The sequence below is a fragment of the Medicago truncatula genome, chromosome 7 (assembly GCF_003473485.1).
Source record: "Medicago truncatula cultivar Jemalong A17 chromosome 7, MtrunA17r5.0-ANR, whole genome shotgun sequence".
Taxonomy (NCBI): domain Eukaryota; kingdom Viridiplantae; phylum Streptophyta; class Magnoliopsida; order Fabales; family Fabaceae; genus Medicago; species Medicago truncatula.
In genome coordinates this window covers 3,409,932-3,421,569 of record NC_053048.1, presented here as the reverse complement: position 1 = coordinate 3,421,569, position 11,638 = coordinate 3,409,932, and the positions used below count along the sequence as shown (strand labels likewise).

General features: G+C 28.5%; 1 protein-coding gene across 1 annotated transcript; it reads left to right on the top strand.

The window, feature by feature from the left end:
• The first annotated feature begins 200 nt into the window (after nucleotides 1-200).
• On the top strand, nucleotides 201-11,414 carry LOC25497503 (ent-copalyl diphosphate synthase, chloroplastic). The gene is made up of 15 exons (XM_013592097.3): nucleotides 201-405; nucleotides 1,209-1,280; nucleotides 1,362-1,477; nucleotides 1,755-2,037; nucleotides 2,297-2,480; nucleotides 3,372-3,586; nucleotides 4,337-4,457; nucleotides 4,550-4,662; nucleotides 4,836-5,062; nucleotides 5,863-5,978; nucleotides 6,821-6,919; nucleotides 7,023-7,262; nucleotides 8,796-8,919; nucleotides 9,628-9,822; nucleotides 11,112-11,414. The coding sequence occupies exons 1-15, from the start codon at nucleotides 273-275 to the stop codon at nucleotides 11,340-11,342; spliced, it is 2,469 nt and encodes an 822-aa protein (XP_013447551.1). The 5' UTR covers nucleotides 201-272; the 3' UTR covers nucleotides 11,343-11,414.
• The last annotated feature ends 224 nt before the right edge of the window (nucleotides 11,415-11,638 follow it).

The window sequence follows — 11,638 nt, the reverse complement described above, 5'->3', positions numbered from 1 at the left end:
TTAGTATTGGTGTATAAATGGTATTTTATGTTGCAATGAACAATCAAAAAAAGACAAGAATAAAAATATGAAAGAGGGAAAAGGACAGGAGTACCCTCAAGTAATGAGTTTGAGATGATGCCATGCATCCATTAGTGGGAATCTCAAGAGAAGTCATTTCTGTCTCTTTGCCTCTCCTTTGGCTTTTAAACACTAACTTGCTAGCTAACTTTCTCTCATCATCACTCAAAAACTAAACAATACTTACTTCCTTCTATCAACACACACACATCATGTCTACTCACTTCTCCACCCACTTCCACCTTCCCTCTTCCCCTTCTTCTAATAATTACCATTTCTCTTTTCCATCTAATTTCTCTTCCTCTTCTTCTCTCTTCCTTCAACTCTTCTCCAAATCCTCTCTAGGTAAGTCTAATATCTAATAATTCATTAAATTCTTGTGTGTGTATATATATATATATATATATATATGGTGGTGAATGTTATTCTTTGGTTCTTTTAATTACATACCATAAATAAATTTTCTCTATTGACTTTTAAGGGATTTGATCTTTTTCTTTTAATATTGCATGTTAGTTTATTTTATAGGGACATTATTCTCTAACCACAAAAAAAATTAACATTTAACCACAAATTAGTTATATGCTAACTAATTTTATTATAAACTAGAGCTAAAAGCCAATTGAGAACATCGTCATAAAATTATTATTTTTTGTTACTTAACTTCAACCTTACTTTATTTCCATCTCCTTGCATATTTATATATACATGGCTGTCTTTTGTTTATTCAAAAGTGAAAAATTAACCAACTTAATTATGAGCTTACCTTACTTAAGAACTTAATGACTTTGGCTCTATAACTTTCACCATATACTTATTTTTTTTACTTAAATTCATCCATACTTCATTTGCCACACCTTGCATGTGTATAATAAACATGTCTTCTTTTATTTTTGTGGAAGAGCAAAATAAACCAATTTTGGAACTTAACTTAGTTAGGAACTTTAGTGTTTTTGGTTCAAAAACTTTTAGCTTTCGAGATTTCACTATCACTAGCAGGCCATAGTTGTGATATGTGTACTTGTCTATTGTTTTTTACCTTAACACAAACTCAAAATGATATAAAAAGAAAAAAAAAATACTTCACTTCCAAAACCAACAAAATTAATGTTATTTTTTTAATATTTTTATATTATTATTATATATAGGTGCTGTGTCCTTAGTTGCTAAAGACAAACAAGAGAAAAGATGCAGAGCTATATCCAAATCAAGGACTCAAGGTATATTTAGTTGAGATTCTTAAAACATTAGTTTTTAATATTATTTAATTAAATATATTAATGTTTCTTTGTACTTTGCAGAATATCAAGATGTATTTCAAACTAATGTAGCAACTTTGAAGTTGAGTGAAATTAATGTAGAGGATGACATAGTCATTGATGATGAGAAGGAAAAGGAAGACCAAGATATTAATAGGGTACTTTTAGGATTAATAATTAATTTTGTCAAAAAAAATATTAATAATTAATATTTATTTAGTGTTTCTTTGTTTTATTTTTTTGACCAATTGAGTTTCTCTGTTTATGTTCTCTGTTTTGTGACTTTTTCAATTACACTTTCTAATGTTCTTTTCTTATGCTTTTTCATTTGGTTAAAAATGATTAATTAATATTTTTCTAATTTTGTTTTCTTATGCCTTTTAAATTGGTTACTACAATTAATTAATTAATATTAATTTTTTGATTAAATAAAAGGTTGGTTTAGTGAACAAAATCAAATCAATATTGAATTCAATGGAAGATGGAGAGATAACTATATCTGCTTATGATACTGCTTGGGTTGCTCTTGTTGAAGATGTTCATAATAGTGGTACTCCTCAATTTCCCTCAAGTCTAGAATGGATTTCTAAAAATCAACTTCAAGATGGTTCATGGGGTGATAGTCAATTGTTTTCTGCTCATGATCGAATCATTAACACATTGGCTTGTGTTATTGCTTTAAGATCGTGGAATATGCACCCCGAAAAGTGCGAGAAAGGTAATATATGTTAGTCGTGTTATCAAGATTTTAAATTATAGTCAACTTGCAGATATTTTTACCATAGAAAATTTTGGTCAAATGCGACTGAAATTGTCTCAATTGTAGTTGCATGCATGGACATAAATTTTTTTATGTTGCAGTTAAAATCGCAATGACGAAATGTTTTGAAAAATATGCTATATAATTAGATTTATTTGTTTAAAATTATGGTAATTTCATTTTGTTAATCAACTTTAATAATTAATGTTATATTTAGGTATGGCTTTTTTTAGAGAGAACCTTGGCAAGCTTGGAAATGAGAATGAAGAGCACATGCCAATAGGATTTGAAGTTGCTTTTCCTTCACTTCTCGATAGAGCTCGAAGATTGAACATTGATGTGCCAAATGATTCTCCAATATTGAAAAACATTTTTGCAAAGAGAGATGAAAAACTCAAAAGGTATCTTAGTTGTAGTCATAATTATGTTTGTGCAGCCCATATCTATTTTCATAATTGTTTTCAAAAGTAACCTTATCTTACGATCTTGGAAATCAAATTAAAGTATATTTATATTACAAAGTTGCTACTTCTTTTATTGGTTGAATCATATTTTTTATACTTCAAATTAATATATCACATTTTTCTTTTAGTTTCTAAAAAGTTTGATTTTAATCCTTGTATTTGGCCTCTTTTATATTTTATATTTTTTTAGTCCCTATAAAATATATTAAAGTTGAAATCAATATTTTTATAATATAAAAATTTATTTAAGAAAAAAATATAGAATATATACATTAGACAATGTTCTTTTTGGCATATAGTTTACGAGGAATGGTGGTTTCTTTTTGGGATATACTCTATCAGAAATGAAATATAAATAAAAGTGATAGTTAAACGGTCAATGTATGTGGTTAAAATATTAGTCTACATGCATGAACTTCTCATCTATCTTTTTTGTTTATATTTCATTTCAGAGTGAGTATGTGATTTTTTAAGTCTTGATGTTCTCTTATTCGGATATAATTAATTGATCAATTGTCACTTTTTTATCATCAAAATTACTTAGACTTATATATTTTGGATAATTTAATTCTTTATTGAAGTATTAATTTCGACCGTATTATATTTTAAAATTTAAAAAAAAATTATATTGTCATATCAATATCGTATCGATTTAAATCGTATCATGTATCTGAGCTTCATGACAATAACTGAAAAACAAAATAAAAAATACTCCATATTCGTGGGGACAAATCATTTTTACAAATTTTTTTAAGTTGTGCAATAATTAACATGTGTGTGTGTCATTATTGTGGAGTGTGGGCCTTGATTTGTGTTATGTTGGGATAGAATACCAAGAGAGATAATGCATAAAGTGCCTACAACTTTGCTCCATAGCTTGGAAGGGATGTTAGGCTTGGATTGGAAACAACTTCTAAAACTACAATCTCAAGATGGATCATTTTTATTTTCTCCATCTTCCACTGCCTTTGCACTAATGCAAACTAAAGATGAAAATTGCCTCAAATACTTGAATAATGCTGTCAACAAGTTCAATGGGGGAGGTAAAGTTCCACTACCTATTAGCCTAACTCATAGCTTTTTATTTCACCCTTCAAAGTGCATGCATTCCCTCCTTTTCTATTAGCTTCTTATTTTAACATCAATTTGTATGGTTAACAAAATTTAAATATGTGAATAATAATATTAATGAATAATTAATTAATATAATAAAATATTGCAACTAATTAATTATTTATTCCTTAAACATAATTAACTACGATCTTGAATGTTATTAATCGCAATTTTCAAATGTATATTTAAAACTAATTGTGGCTAATTGATATCATGTATATATTTGAATAGTTTTTTTTTTTTTTTTTGAAAGCGTATATATTGGAACACAATTTGGATGGTTATCCATTATATGTAAATTTCATCAACAATATTTTTTTTGAAGGAAAATTTGATCAACACTTAAAAATTATGATTAATAATAGACATTCAAAATCATGATTAATTATCTTCGTGTATGGGTGATGTGTTTTTTTCCCTTATTATATCTAGTAACTATCAACAAAATGTAATTAGCCACATATTTTAACTACCTTAACCATCTAAATAGTTGTCGAAATTTGTTGTCAAATTTTTGTATCAAAACATCAATTATTTTTTCTATATAGTACTCATATATAATATCTCTGATGATGTCATGCCTTGTGCAATAATATCTCTACTAATATTGCTCATGCATGATTTTTTTCCTTTCTTTCGAAAGATTCATGCATGATTGTTTATTTATGTCTATATATCAGTTCCAAATGTGTATCCGGTGGATTTGTTTGAACATATTTGGTTGGTTGATCGGCTCGAACGCCTTGGGATATCTCGTTATTTTCAACAAGAGATCAAAGAATGTATGAATTATGTTTCAAGGTAATTAGTTAATAATGACCCTCAAATTAATATTTTGCAATTATACCCTTTTGAACAAATTAATTGAATATGATGTATAATTGAAATTTCAGATATTGGACTGAAAAGGGCATTTGTTGGGCAAGAAATTCAAATGTTCAAGATATTGACGACACAGCAATGGCTTTCAGGTTACTAAGATTGCATGGCTACCAAGTTTCAGCTGGTGAGTATTTCCTAAGTTGAGCACATAATATAATATACTTTTGACCCAAATTTCGCAACTGTGTCGTTTTTGTCAAGTAGTATAGTGGCAAGTGGAGAATTTAGGGTTCAAACTACCTTTACATACTAATATTTAGGGTTGCTAATGAATTTTGATTTGATATTTTTTTATAGATGTGTTTAAGCACTTTGAGAGAAATGGTGAATTCTTCTGCTTTGCTGGTCAATGCACACAAGCTGTGACAGGAATGTATAATCTATATAGAGCTACTCAAGTACTATTTCCAGGAGAGAAAATTCTTGAAAATGCAAAGCATTTCTCTGCCAAGTTTTTGAAGGAAAAGAGAGAAGCAGATGAACTAATAGATAAATGGATCATAATGAAAAATTTGCCTGATGAGGTAAATATTTCATGTCACTATACAACATGAGAATAACATATCTTAATTGAAATTGTTAGGTTAAACTATAAAACGAGGAATGACCCTATGTAACCGTAGGTTATATATAGTTGGAGAATTTTTTTGTTTGAATATTTTTTTTAGATTTGTTAGGCATGGTTGAAGCTTGTTAAAGTTAGTTCCAAGTTGATTTGAATTACTTTAACAAATTCCAAATAAAATTAGGTTTTGCTAACAAATATTCTAAGAACAATGTTTAAGAAACCTACAAAAAGATACTTTGTCTTGAAAATACAAGTCAAATATTTGTAAAAATGATAACTGCACAATTTTCAATGTAAAAATTACTACTTTTAACTCATTAAACAATATTCTAAGAGAACATAAATCTAACAAATCTTTAATTATATTTATAGCATTATTTCTACAAATTGAGAGATTGATTTAAAAATGCAAACATGTGACCGAGAAGTCACAAGGCAACAAACATTGCCGTTGTCAGTACTAATTTGACATTCGAAATTTAAAATTTCAAGACTCTAAGTATTCAAATTTAGATACTAATTCAAAATATTATTTGATAGAATGTAACATATACAATAACCTAGGTTATTAATGAATGACACTTGTAGGAGAAAGATGATAATGCCATGCAAGTTATGGGACCATTTTAGGAGTTTACTTATGTTATAGGACCACTTTGAAGTACTATTTAGTTAGGTATACTAGGTGTTTGACATTGAAACCCAAGAATGCATGAAGTGGTACTAATGAATAGTGTGTTTCCCTATGTTGGGTAGGTGGCTTATGCATTGGACGTGCCTTGGTATGCAAACTTGGGTCGTGTAGAGACAAGATTTTACATTGATCAATATGGTGGTGAAAGTGATGTATGGATTGGAAAAACTCTTTATAGGTACTTTTCACTCTGCTTCTTTAACTAACATCCTTTTTTTTTTATTGTCTTTTTATGATCAAAACTTCTATGTTAGTTAAATATACAAACAAGAAAAAACCGATATAGAAAATATTCAGACAATATAGAAAATAATACAATATATAGCATTTAATCCACACATGCATGTACAGGATTATACGACTTGTCTGTTTATTATTCAACTTGACACATAGAAAAATTAAGTAGTGAAAAAAGAAATCTGAAATTTTAAAAATCAAAACTATATTTCTTGATTTAATAATTCAGTCTTATGCATCTTCTCATTTTTAGTGGTTGTTTTATGATTATTAATACATTCTTTTTTTTTAGCTAGTCGGAATTCGAGCTCTGGACCTTGCATATATTATGCATTATATACATTTTAAAGAAACTACGTCATTTTATTACTTTTGATAAAATTACTTTTTTTTATTCTATAATAAGATTTACTCTTTAAATTTTTTTTTTTGAGAGCTTTACTCTTTAATTTTTTTTTTTTTAAGATTTACTCTTTAAAATTTGAACGTGCACATATCTTACAATAATACTTTAAGAAATTCATGATGAATTAGTTTATTTAAAATGAGAATCTACATCTTATTAATTAAAAAAAAGAATTTTTTTTTTAAATAATGCTAGAAATATATATTCAAAGCCTTGGGGTTTTCTCTAACCTTGGTGAACTTCCGAAACCCAACTAATCTAAATTTTTTCTTATAAAAAACATGCACTTTTTTAACATATACTCTCTTTATCATTTCATAATTAAGTGTTACTGTTTCTTGAAAAAATTTCCTAAGTTGAACTATTTTTTTTCAAAGGATGGCGAATGTGAACAACAACAATTATCTCGAGCTTGCTAAATTAGACTACAACAATTGCCAAGCACAACATCTAAAAGAATGGAGCATGATCCAAAAGTAAGATTTAATCTTAAAATTTAGATCAAGTCTAACTCGATCATCGCTCTTCTTCTATCCCCCTCGAGCTAATACTCCTTGCTGCAATGATCACATTTATTAGGTGGTACTCAGAATGTAGATTGGGAGAGTTTGGATTGAGCAAAAGGGATCTTTTAATGTCCTATTTTTTAGCAGCAGCAAGCATATTTCAGCCTGAAAGGTCTCAAGAGAGACTTGCATGGGCCAAAACCACAGCATTGCTTCAGACATTTACTTCTTATATTAGGGATGAAGATTTGAAGAAAGACTTTGTTAACAAATACAATGACTACATCAACCGGCGAGACCATTCCATTGGCTGGTAAGTTAATTAACTTAAAGAACTTTGTTAATATATTAGTAGATAATTGTAAAATAATAAACCAATTTCTAATTTTATTTTATTTTTGTTGATAAAATGTTGGTGTTAATTAAGGGATAGTTTATTAGTAATAGAGATCGAACCCTAAATCTCATTCTAAATTACTAAGGCTCTATCTAAACTCTATAAGGAGAACAATGTGAGACCCAAACCCTAGTAATGTGCTCTAGTTCTTACTTTTTTTTTGAGTAATTTAATTAGTCCTTACTCTAAAGGAGTCAAAAACCCTAATGACCCGATTAGCACGTAGGTCTTTTTCTACTTGCTAAAAAAAGGTCAATTATATACTTTTAAGATAGTGCCAAATTGGCTTTCTATACTTTTAATGACACTTTTCTTTCTATAAATATTGAAGCATGTTAAATTAAGTGTCCTCAAAGATCAAGTTATAACATGCTTTTTATGTTACATAATAATGGTTCTTGGAAAATTATCATGGTGTACATTTAAAGTTTGTATATAACATGTCACTTTCAATTAGTAGCTATTGATGTGCAAATATTAATTGGCCAACCTTTAACCAAGGTTTTTGTCCATGGTGACTAGCACCTCTTTTTTGCTTTCTAATTCCCAATCATTTTGTAGACTAGGCACCAAATTGCCCTGTCCACCTAAAGTGGATATGAAATCTTGCTAACTTCTATTTTGGATAAAATTTAGTGCATCTATTCATTAAATGATGATTTAATTCATTTCTTTTACACTTTTAGTCAATCATAATCATTTGATCATTATGGATGTTTGATTTTCATTTCATCTAGCTTAAAAATAACACAAATGGTGATTTGTGATTAATTGATACTGCATCAAAATTATCATCATCATAATTAAATGGAAGTAAAATTAATTACTATGTACTCCCTCCGTCTCACAATAATTGTCTCTTTACAATTTTTTTTTTAAAATAATTGTTACTTTAGAATACTAATGCAACATATTTATTATGTTTTCCCATTAATATACCCTTATTTATTGAATTTCATCCAACTTAACTACTCCACTAACTACAATTAATAAAGGTGTTTTAGTAAATGATATTAATTTTACCATCAAAATCAACACAATCAATCATTTACTTAATAATCATGCACAAACCTTAAACAACTACTCCCTCTGTTCCTTTTTAATTGTCACTTTTAGATTTTTGACACAAACCAAGACAACAATTACATTTTACTACTTTTGATACAACAATTTATCTTTTTTCTATAATAACCTTCGTCATTTAATATATCTTTTCATATATTTCTCTCTCTGCAATAAATAACCAAGGGTAATAACGGCAAAACAACATTTAATGTTGTATTGAACTTTGAAAGTGACAGTTAATTAGAAACAAAAAAATTCTGTAAAAGTGACAATTAAAAAGGAACGGAGGGAGTATAATTTAGAGAGTTTAGACTAAAGAGAAATTTAATAGTGTCACATTTTTTTTAAATGAATAGTGTCATTTTTTGTGTGTGAATGATGCAGGAGGTTGAACAGGAACAAAACTGGACATGATCTTGCTGAGACACTTGTTGCAACCATAGATCAAATATCATGGGATATACTTGTCTCTTATGGTCATGAAATTGGATATGATATGCATCAATGTGTGAGTCTTCCAATCCTTAATCCTTTTGGTTAATATAAGAATTTGGATGATTTTTTTTGACAAAAAATAAATAAATTTTAGCACAATGTAACAAACATAAAACATTTCTTACAAACAAAATAAGACAAACACAAACATCATGTTAAAAACAATAAAACATTGAAATGACATTTTTTTTATAATCATGTCTATTATTGGTAGGAAATAAAACTTAAGCGACACTATTAATGAAGTGGGAGCTAGGCTATTGGATAATGGATATGATTAGATAGGATTTCACCTTAATAAGTACTCCTTCCGTTCCTAATATAGACCATATACATCATTAATTAATAAACCTAAAAAATCAAATTTACTTATAATTAAGAACGGAGAGAGTACTTAAAATAGTGTAACAAAATATGGTGCAAAGATCTTAATTAAAAATAAGTTTAAGTTATTGATAATATTTTTTTTATTGAAGTTTCAAGCATTAAAACTCATTTGTATTTCCTTTAATTAGAAAAAAAAAAACTCATTTGTAATTTTATTTACTTTTTCTCAAATGATTTTATCTTTAATGTTGTCCTACCAATTGGCCAACTGAAGAAGAAATTCATGGCTACATAAAATGGAGAATCAAACATAAGTATATTAACACAACCACCAAATAGAAGTATTGGTTCAAGCATCTTAAGCATTTTGACTTTTTCTTTCATGTAATTGTAGTGGAAAAAGTGGCTTTCAAGTTGGCAAAATGAAGGAGACAAATGTGAAGGAGAAGCTGAGCTTTTGGTACAAATAATAAACCTAAGTGCTGGGCATTTGATTTCTGAGGACCAAATATTCAATCCACAATACAAGCATCTTCTTCAACTCACTAACTCTATATGCCATAAGCTCCATTGCTATCAAAAGGACAAGGTTAGTGACAACACACAAAAACTTGTATGAATCAAATTCTCCATGATCATGAAATTTACTTGTCACCTACATGATTGAAATTGTCCATATCAATATCAATATCCATATATAAAAAATTCTATGAGCTAAAAGTCTATTGCTACATTGCTTTTTGACCATGATATTTACTTGTCATTACATGATTGAAATTCGAAATTTCAACATCAACCAATTGAAAAATTGAAATCTTGTCGATTAATCATGTGCCGCATTCTGTACAGTCTTCAATTTTAGCAAACCATGCTATTTATGGGATGAAATATAATATACTAAAATTTTGTCGATTAGTCTTGTGCCATATTATGTATAGTCTTCAACTATCGACAACCATGATATTATTCATAGACCCTTAAAAAAATATATATATATTCATAGAATGACTTATTATATAGTAAAATTTTGTCGTTTAATATTGTGCCGCATTATGTACAGTCTTCAAGTTTAGCAAACTATGGTATTTGTGGAATAAAACATACTATTTAAAGTAATGGTAAATCACTTATTGATTGGTTTAATCTACTTGATTTCATTCTTCATAAGCTTAACTCAATTGATATGATCAGGGCCGGCCCATAGCCCGTCGAGGCTGGGCGACGACACCGGGCCTCCAATTTTATGGGGCCTAAAATATTTTTTTTATATGTAAGACACGAAAATAATGATTATATATCTATTAAAAGCGAATTTATTCAATCTGTACAGCTTGCTTTAGTGGCGTGACCATTTTTTGTTGAGTGTGAGGTCGTGTTCAAGACCCACCAAAGTGTGATTTTTAATTTTTTTTTTTTAAATAACTTATTTATTTTTTTGGGCCCAGATTTTTTTTTTTTTTTGCATCCTTTATAAAATTAAAACCGGACCTATGAATTTGTTAAGACGGCCCTGGATATGATCAATGCATAATATATATGAATGAACCGGAGTTCAAAAATACAATGTTTTTATTACATTTTGTCTATAAAGTATAAGTGGAAAAATCTTAACATAGTAGCTTTAAGGAACAGCATTCAAATCCCCACTAAATTTTTTTAAAACTCATTAGTGATATTTTCGTCTCTGAGGTGTCGGTTCAATGCTAAACGTTTGACTTTGTATATTTAAGCGAAAAAATTCAAATCTTATACGAGACAGTTGTAACATGGTTGTTAGTGTCACCGTTACTAATAAAAAGTTATACTTCTCCAAAATGTTTTATTTAAAAATCTACTAATTAATTTCTTATTTGCATTTATTTTGAATAAAATTATCAGGAACTTAAGAGCAGCAGCAGTAATTTGCGGGAAAACACCATCACCCCAGAAGCAGAGTCAAAAATGCAAGAACTTGTAGAATTGGTGTTCCAACAATCTCCAAATGACATTGATTTCAATATCAAGAATACTTTTTTCACAGTTGCAAAGAGTTTTTACTATGCAGCTTTCTGTGATTCTAGAACCATCAACTTTCATATTGCCAAAGTTCTGTTTGATAAAGTTGTTTAATCAAATTTAATGCCTTGAATATGTATTATATTTCACCATTATTGTACATAATTACCCTTGATATGATGCTGCAAAAAAAAGAGGAAAATATCAATGGTTGTGATTCAATGTGTATATGTTAACATATGTCATTTTTCTAATAAATTTCACATGAACTTTACTAAGTGAGTGCTGAGTATTGCATTTTCTTAACTGCGGCGGAGTATTATTACTAGTACATGTTTTTTTTTTAAGAAGCTAAATTAACCCAACTAAATTGATATTGGAGAGAATCGAACCTGAGACCTCGAGATGGA

Coding starts and splice junctions, on each gene's coding strand:
- LOC25497503 (XM_013592097.3), top strand. CDS start 273: ATGTCTACTCACTTCTCCACCCACTTCCACCTTCCCTCTTCCCCTTCT. Junction 5,979..6,820: donor ATTGGAAAAACTCTTTATAG/GTACTTTTCACT, acceptor TTTTTTTCAAAG/GATGGCGAATGTGAACAACA. Junction 9,823..11,111: donor ATTGCTATCAAAAGGACAAG/GTTAGTGACAAC, acceptor TAAAATTATCAG/GAACTTAAGAGCAGCAGCAG.